This window comes from Triticum urartu, chromosome 5, assembly GCF_003073215.2.
Source record: "Triticum urartu cultivar G1812 chromosome 5, Tu2.1, whole genome shotgun sequence".
In the NCBI taxonomy this organism is placed as follows: Eukaryota; Viridiplantae; Streptophyta; class Magnoliopsida; order Poales; family Poaceae; genus Triticum; species Triticum urartu.
The window spans coordinates 606,885,295-606,894,359 of NC_053026.1; the positions used below are offsets into that span (position 1 = coordinate 606,885,295).

General features: G+C 51.1%; 1 protein-coding gene and 1 pseudogene across 1 annotated transcript; both read left to right on the plus strand.

Moving 5' to 3' along the window:
- Positions 1–3,125: 3,125 nt before the first annotated feature.
- On the plus strand, positions 3,126–3,888 carry LOC125511169 (zinc finger protein ZAT8-like). The gene has a single exon (XM_048676471.1). It carries the CDS (start codon positions 3,260–3,262, stop codon positions 3,668–3,670), a length of 411 nt encoding a protein of 136 aa, XP_048532428.1. The 5' UTR covers positions 3,126–3,259; the 3' UTR covers positions 3,671–3,888.
- Positions 3,889–5,695: 1,807 nt separating this feature from the next.
- LOC125511170 lies at positions 5,696–6,530 on the plus strand (annotated as a pseudogene).
- The last annotated feature ends 2,535 nt before the right edge of the window (positions 6,531–9,065 follow it).

The following is a 9,065-nucleotide window of genomic DNA, read 5'->3' on the forward strand; positions in this document are numbered from 1 at the left end:
GTCAGCCTCAAAAACACCGGCGATCGTTGCAGCACATTGATGTAATTGTGAGACCCAGGCATCCCAAAGAAAGCATGCCAAATCCAAAGATCATGTGATGCAACTGCTTCAAGAATGATGGTGGGCTTCTTAACATGACCATAATATTGCCCTTGTAAAGCCTTCAGACGGTTCTTCCATTTCCAATGCATGAAGTCAAGAGATCTGAGAAAACCTGGTCACCCTCATGCTTCTGAGATAGCCAAGAGCCTCTCGGTATTTGCCGCGGTTGGTTCTCTCAGGTCCTGATATCCGAACACCTCGACCACGGCAGTTACAAATCTGACCATGGCATCTCCGCATGCGCTCTCAGACATCCGTAGATGGTCGTCCCAAGAATCAGCGGTTGTGCCATATGCAAGCATCTGGAATGCCGCCGTGTACTTCAGATAACCCGAAAAGCCAATCGTTCTCACGACGTCCTTCTTCAGGATGAAATAGTCACCATAGGACCTGACGTTATGGTACAAACGACCGAAGACAGTTTTGCGCATCCAAAAGTCCCGGCGAAAATGGTCAGCGAAAATAGTGCGTCGTGGGCAAAGTAGTTGGGCATTAGTGTCAAATGCCTCCGCGCCCTGTTCCGGCAGAGCACTCAATGACCGTTGATCGAGCCCTTGAAATTGATAACATGCTTTTCCGCACGCTCCGCGTCTTCAAGGACCGCCTACATCATTGCCGTCTCATCGGAGTACTCCTCCTCGTCTAACGAGCGTTAGAGGACTCAACATACTGCTCGTATATGTACTCCAAATCAGAATCCATTGCTACAAACAAGAAGGGACAACCGTTTTCAGCTCCAGCGATTCATCGAGCAATTGCCAGGCATGGTAGAGGATGGTACCTGGCGGGACTGTCGAAGGACAGGGGGTTGAACGGAGATGAAGAAGAAGCGTTGGGGAGCCCTGCTGGATCGCCGGAGGTGACGAAGACGCATATTTCTGGCTTGGGTGTGGTGTGATGCCCGGGGTGGTGGAGCGGCGGCAACGGCAACAGAGGAGGAAGAAAGGAGAGAAAATGAGAAGAATGAAGTCGCGGGGTCCGTGAAGGGTTTGGGTGCGCTTGGGTGTCGAATTCGTACGTTTCGCATGTCTGAACTCCTGCAAAGCTCCTCCACTTTTGTCTCCGTTTTGCGATACAAATCGTGTATGGACCGCTCCGCGGATCGATACAAGACCGCATTGGATGGCTTCCATGGTCCGAACAGTCCGAACGACTGCGAGAGGTCTACGGGTCTATCTTGGAGATGCCTAAGACTTTGACACATTGTTGTAGAGATGAATGTGGATAGGAAGGGAAGAGAAAGAAAGGGAGGGCCTCGGTGACAAGATGGTGAATAAATTCATTATGCATGCATGGACGCGGATATGAGGAACTTGACGACTTGGATCGGCGTGGTCGCTATCGGTTTCTCGGGTCTCCACATGGTCATGGTTTGTCGTGCAGAAGAAGAACTAATCAGTCCGTATTGAGGTTAGCTAGTTCGAAATTCAGAAGAACCGGACACACGCACACGCGTACGACTGTAAATGCACATTGACGATCGGTCGAGCGCGTGGTGCATGTACCTCCACGGAGAAATTCCATTGCCGTGGCGCAGGGATTTAGATGAACGCGGCAAGCTATTTTCGGACTAGAGAACTGGAGGAGAGCCAAAATCGGAAATGTGTAAACGTGTGAGTTCTTCTGGCGCAAGACTCGTCGTCGACTAGCCTGTCAGATCAACGTTCACGGGTGCAACAACCTATGTTTGGGTCCCGCAGTTCACCAACGCTTTCTTTTTATTGCCCTCTGCGTAACACCGTGAGCTCGCTAAATAATTAAGATTAACTCCAATAGATAATGTAGATGCATTTTTCAGAGATAATGCAATACTTCACGATGCAAATTTGCATCTACACCTGCTGAAGATGTAAAAACGCCAGCCGCGTGTCAACCGTCCAACCGCCTTCAATTGGCTTACGGGCGGTCGCCCGCCGCCCGTCCAACTGCCTTCAGTTGGCTTCCGTGCGCCCACACGCCGCCCGCCCAACTGCCTTCAGTTGGCTTCCGTGCCTCCATGCGCCGCCCGCCCAACTCTGCCGCCGGCCGATTTTACCCAAAATCACCTCCGCTATCGCCCGCCGCTACTCCGCCCGCCTGTCCCCCTTTGCCTGCCTCGCCGGAGTAGGGACGGCTGTCCCCCGCAGCAGCCGATTTAATTTCGGCCGCCGCTTCGAATCGAAGCTTCTCCGGAGGTCGGGTTACTGTAATGGCTTCCATGGCGTGGTCGTGGACAGGCTACGCTTGTTCCTAGCCAAGACCCATCGACGGAGGTAGGAGATGCATGCCACGCCGCCTGCCCGCCTCCGCCGTTCTTCCCGCCGTGCGAAGCCGGTTGCCCGCAACGCTGAGCCCCTGCCGCCCCTCCGACGCTCCTCCGCCTCCCATACGCTGCTCCTCCTCTTCTCTCCGCCTTGAAACGTTGCTCCTTTGCCGCTACCGCCGCCCCGATTCGCGTTGCCGTCGTCCCGATTCACCACCCCCGCAGCCCCTATGACGCTCCTCCGTGCCCCCCACGCGTCGCCGCCGCTGACCTGACGCCGCCGCCCCCAATCGCGTCGTGCTGCCGCCGTCCCGATTCGGCCGCCACCCACTAACAAAAGATATCAAAAATGAAAAAGTAAGAAGCATTTTTTAATGATGTAATTTTTGATGTCTTCTGTTTTACATCTGTAATTTTACATCTTTTGTTGGATATGCCCTAAGCTTCCGTCCCCTTTCGCGGGCCCTTCCGTACGTCCAACCGCGTGTGCGCTGCCTGGGGAGCAAGCTAACAATTGCTCTCAACTGAAGCACGAGAAGAGAAGAGAAAGTTCGTCCTTCAAAAAAAAGAAGAAGAGAAAGTTCGGCCTTTTCAAACACGCACTTTAGCCGGGTGGACGCCGATCGCGACTGGCTCCACGTCCGAAACCCCCCAGATGTCAACAACGACGTGGTGTACACGTGAGAACGCGCTTGGCTGCTACCACCTGCGAGTACGAGTACTCCATCCCTCTAGTATAAAAGGCCAACAATCCACGGAACACAACCACACATCCACGAGACACAATTCCGAGCTCTTCCGACTGACTGAATCCATCTCCCATCTCCTCCATCGTTCCGCGGATCGCACAGACACACCAGCTCTCGTCGAGCAGCTCATACCGGACTAGCTAGCTGCCTGGCTAGCCCCGTGCCGATGGTTTCCTCGATGAAGCACTGCAGAGATCAGGCCCAGGAGCAGCCCTTGTCCCTCTCGCTCTCCCTCGGCGCCATGGCCGACCGCACCAAGAAGCAGCGCCGCGGCGTCGCTGCCGGCGAGTTCGTGTGCAAGACGTGCAGCCGCGCCTTCCCGTCGTTCCAGGCGCTGGGCGGCCACCGGACCAGCCACCTGCGCGGCCACAACGGGCTCGCGCTTGGCCTCGCTGCCGGGTCTGATCAGCCGGGTACCAAGAAGACCACGGACCAGAAGCAGGCGCACCAGTGCCACGTCTGCGGGCTGGAGTTCGAGATGGGCCAGGCGCTCGGCGGCCACATGCGCCGGCACCGCGAGCAGGAGGCCGCCACCACGGCGCAGGCGCCGCCCGTTCTGCTCCAGCTCTTCGTCTAGCACTGCATCACCGATTTCTCTCAAGTTCAATAGCGAGGCATATCTAGTTCAAGTCCAGATTTACAGGATCACCTATGTGCACGATTTGGTTTGTACATTTGCTGCACAATAGTTGGTCTGCTCGCTCATGTTATTACGTATATATGTGTACATATTTTAGGACTCAATCATTCATTCATTACTGTTTACTGGTATTATCTATACTTTATTGATTCATACATTTATTTTGTTCTACTTGAATCGACTACGAGTTGAGTTAATCCATGACGATCTCCCTCACACGGATTTTTTTTTCTTTGAAAAGGAGGCAGGCCGGGTCTCGTTGACACACACAATTATTTTTAGTATAATAAAACTCTAGGTCATATGTAAAAAGCAGAAAAAAGAATTGTTGGCAAAGAGAAAAGGGAGCATAAAATAGACAGCAGTTGTGTCGCAGGGCGGAAGTGATCATACATCAAGATGGTTTTCGGCCATGGTTATCTCGATGGTTACGTGTCTACGAATCTCCCCTGCAAAAAATATGTATATACGAACCTAAAAAAGTTGTATGGAGCGGTGAGTTTGTTGCGAGAAATGAGACTTGTGGGCCGATTATCACGTTGTAGATCTGGAATGTGGTGATTATGTGTAGGGAGAGCTCTATGTTTCGAGCACCCAATATTTGGATCATCAGTATTCATGTCGAGAGGCATAGTACGTGGTATGTAGAGATAACGTAGCAAGGAAGCATTTATGTTGATATATGTTTCGGAGAGCATGATTTTGATTTAAAAGCGTGCTTAGGTCTAACGAGGCAAGTAAGGAAATGAGTTGAATCACTGGCTTACTTGTGGGCGCCAACATTTGTTTGAAAGAGGATGGATGAGACGCGATCACCAACTCCCATTTGGAGGTACTACAAGGTCAATTTGCTGGCCCACTTGTCGGCGCCATCATTTGCTTGAGAGAGGATCGGGGACGTGCAATCATCAACTCCCCTTTGAGGTACTAGGGGGTGAATTCGTTGGGCCACTTGTCAGGGCCTTCATCTATTCGAGGGAAGTAGTGGGACAAGGTACAATTAATCAATCAACAACTCCTCTTTTATCGCAACAAACATCGACAATTGTGGGCAAGGGCTTTTCGCCGAGCTTCCGTCTCCTTCTTCAATTCTTCGAATTTTTGAAGGCATTTGTTAGCTTTTATTATTGCTCTAACTTCAGCCACTGCAGCAGAGTGTTGTTGTACTTTTGTTCCTATAAGCTTGAAAATCAATAAAGTAAACATAAAATCAGGATAAATCCCCTATGGTTTTCCTAAAAGAACATCAACAATGAAAATTGAGGCTGGTTCGGTACGTTTTTATTTCTCTCTCACAAATACTCCAATAAGATGAACTTATGTAGCTCGAAAATTATAGCATGAAAGCCTCTTTCGAGAGAAGAGAGCCAAGATCATACCATATGTCATGACGACATTTCACCTATACCATTTCTCTCTTCTATAGAAATATAGAGAAGGTACTTGCAGACTCGTATACATGTGAAACACGCACGTACAGTAGCGTATTCCTGCAAAAAGGAAGTACATACGTAGCCTTCACAAGTCTGAAATATCCTGCTCGGTCAAAGATCTTTTCCCAGGCCCTGGAATGTTCCAGACCCTTCCGTTCGATCCTCACGCTCGCGCCGCCGGCCAACACCTACTAAATTATTCGCTCCGGTTAATGGATTAGCCGCTGAATCCCACCCACCGTCCCGGCGGCCGAGCAGCGGCGCGTCTTGTGGCGTGACAGCTGACGCCACTCCGCACCACACGTTTGGCCGCAGCCGGTCGGCCGCGCTACGCACGACGGAAATATCCATTGGAGCTATCTGCCATATTATTAATACTGTATCCCGATGGAGTTCGATCCAATCCGTCACGTCGCGAACGTCGTGGTGGCTTCCGACGGTTGGTCCGCAGACGCCAGAGGTAGGCCAAGTTGGCACACACGTAAGCTCCCCCGGCAGCAACACGCATGCCAGCTACACAACCTATATATAAGTGCGGCAGCCTCTCGCGGAACTACAGCAACGCAAAAGAAAAGAGCATCAACCAAAATCCAGCAGATCATCAAGAGGAGCAGCAAATTAATCTCCATGGGAGCGGGGATGAAGCGCGCGAGGGAGGAGGAGCCGATTGTTTCGCTGGCGCTGTCCCTGAGCACGGACTCCTCGGCGTCGACCACGACGTCGGACGACTCTGGCACCGGTGCGCCGGCGGCAAAGAAGAGGACACGGCGGGGGAGGGTGGTGGCGATGTCGGGGGAGGGGGAGTTCGTCTGCAAGACGTGCGGCCGGGCCTTCGAGACGTTCCAGGCGCTGGGCGGGCGCACCGGACCAGCCACCACCGGGGTCGGCACGGGCTGGAGCTCGGCGTCGGCGCCGCCAGGGCCATCCGGGAGTGGCAAAGGCGCGAGGACAGGCACAGGCAGCAGCACGACTGGCACATCTGCGGGCTGGGCTTCGAGACGGGCCAGGCTCTCGGCGGCCACATGCGTCGGCACCGCGAGGAGATGGCGCTCGACCGGTGGGTCGCGCTGTCGGATCAGGAGGCGGGGCACCAGGCCGCCGCCGACCAGCTACCTGTCTTGCTCGAGCTGTTCGTCTAGCCTGCTAGTTGGATCTCAATGCTTGTTAGTTCAGGACTTGTTTCTACATGTGTTTAGAATCAGATAGGTTCATTATTGTTCAACGTTGTATAGAGTACGTTTTGCTGGTTAGCGTTCCCGTTCTTGCTGCATATTTGCTTTGGATCGGTACCTTTTTTTTAACCGATGGACGGGAGGTTTACATACACTTGTAGTATAAATGAAGACACATTCGTTTGCTCTCAATGCAATTGACGGATTCTTGCACTCAGATTGGTCTTCCATGAATAGGCTGTTGTTCACCGCCATGGTTTTTTTTGTGAGAAAACCCCACCATATGTTAATTAACTTATTAAAACCTTCATACAATCATTCATTACAAAATTTGCCACGCGGGCGGAGCAGTATTAAGAAGCATATCATTAGACCTATTATCAAAACTAAACTCTGCAATCTCGTGAGCCACTATATTTGCCCTATGGTAAATCTTGTAGATGTTTAAATTCATCAGCAACTTCCGAGACATCTTTCTTCAGGTCTACCTGGAGTGTTCACCGCCATTGTAGATATGATAAGTCCACTACGAAGCCTCCGTTTGTAAAATTCTGCAATATAAACTTCCTTCACAACTTGAGAACGTCTGAACATTGACAGTAGACTGATTCGTTTGCTCACCGGAGTTGAGGATGAGGGCAAGGATCCTTGCAGAGCGGCGTGGGGATAGTTTGGAACGCCGAGGCAGCTCCAGGATCTCCCATATCCCCTTCTTCCTCCTCGGTCTTGCTTCCTCGTCGTTTCCAGCACAATCGGCATCTCCTGCATCCCCGGTGATGGTAGCGCCATCGCCACAACCACCACATCAGGATAGGTGGTGCCCGAACACGAGATCTGTATATCGCCCACTTCCACCGCGGGACCAAATCCGCTGATTCCGCCTCCTTCATAGCTCAAAGCACGATATCTATAGGTTTTTTGGCCTAGTTGTAGGAGACAGCCGTGCCTCCTCTAGATCGGCCAACTCCCTGGTCACCACCATCTTCGTCTGGCAAACTTCAGCGCGTCTCCCCAGCGATCGTCGCCATGCGTGCCTCCTATTCCGCCATCGATACCAAGACGGATCAGATATCTGCAGCGAAACATAACGAGCTTAAGGGGAATCGCCTTGGTTCTCTTTGTTTGCAGTGGAGATGTGGAAATGCTCGCGAGCAAAATCGAAGAGCCATGGTCTTCCACTAGACCAGAGGTTTGATGGTGAGTAAATGCAATATCGATAATGCTGCATGCCATCGCACGCCACCACCTCCATCCCGGTTCGATCCGTGTACCTCCTCAGTATCACAGACCACATCGACACAGTCCAAATGGCACAAAAATGCACCTCATCACCCTCCCCTATCCACTCTCCTGTGCATCCTGCGCGATCATCGACATGGCCCCGCTGTCGAGAAGAACTAGCCACGGTGAATCAACTTGCCAGAGAAGAGTGCCATGTCGGTCGATGAGGTTGCTCCCCACCGTGAGGTCAGAGACGAAGAGCATCGACCAGGGTGTATCACACGCCATCTCCGTCCAGCTTTTCGGCCGAAGGATGAGGAGCGTTGGGTAAAAGCGGCCTAGCTAGTTGCTGCTCAGCAAAATACTACACTCGTTCCAAAATAATTGAAGTTTTGGTTTTGTCAAAGTCAAATTTATTTAAGTTTAATCAGTTCTAAAAATACATTAGCATATATAGCATCAAATTAGTATCATGAGATTCTTTATGAAATATGCTTTTGTATTATGTGTATTTGGTGTTGTAGATCTTAGTACATCTTTCCATAGAGTTGATCAAACTTAAGCAAGTTTGTGATAACACAAACGTAGAACTTTAATTTTGGACCGCAAACACAGTGCAGAGCTTGAAGTCGTTTTACGGTAGACATTCCGTGCGTGTTGATACTGTTGCAAAGAAAGGAAGCTTAATTAAATACTTATATATTTTTAATAAGACCAGGTCTGTACAACGTAATCGTCGGTCATGTTCTAAGAAAAATATACTCGTCGGTCAACAATGGCTTTGCCTATCATCACATTCTAGGAACAACTTTGCGTATACGGACGGCTAGCCTGGATTCATCTGGAGAACCGGCCGGTACTGTACACGGTTTTGCCAGGGCGTCTACGTCGTCAATGGATTATTACTCCTGTACACAGCTCTGCTCCACACCTGCATTCGCCGCGTCGCAGGGGCCACGCGCGTTTTATTGGCTGATCACAAGTCACAACTGCATATGCACAGCTGCACACGGCACCCTGCCGTTTCCCTACGGACCAAGCAAGCGAAGCTTGCTCGCGCGGCTTCTCCTCGGCCGGCCAATGGCAGGCAGTTCAGTTCCGGCCGGTGCACCGACGCGTGCATGCTTGTCAACTGCAACCTACTCGATTTATTTTGTTTATTATTCGTGCTGGCTAGATATCTGTCCCTTTTGCTGTCATTTTAAATCTGTAAAGCAAGCGAGCTGGTGTGCGGTGCTCTTGCACTCAACGAGCGTGTTTGGTTGCCATGCGCTACAGTACCTGTATTGCATACACTTCTCCACCCAATCTGGTTATGCAAATGCAGCCTCGAATGCACAATATGGATGTTGTTTGGTTGCCTGCATGCCCTCTTACCTGCATGGGCTGAACAACACTGTCTGATGTTTGGTTGTCTGCATGTTAGTCCACAAACCCAAGGCATGGTGTTTGGTTGTATGCCGGGCCTGATGTGTGGTAACCTCTTTGGCTAGTTGGTGAGGTTAC

Bases quoted from the DNA above. Each gene is read 5' to 3' on its own strand.
- LOC125511169 (XM_048676471.1), top strand. From the start codon at position 3,260: ATGGTTTCCTCGATGAAGCACTGCAGAGATCAGGCCCAGGAGCAGCCC.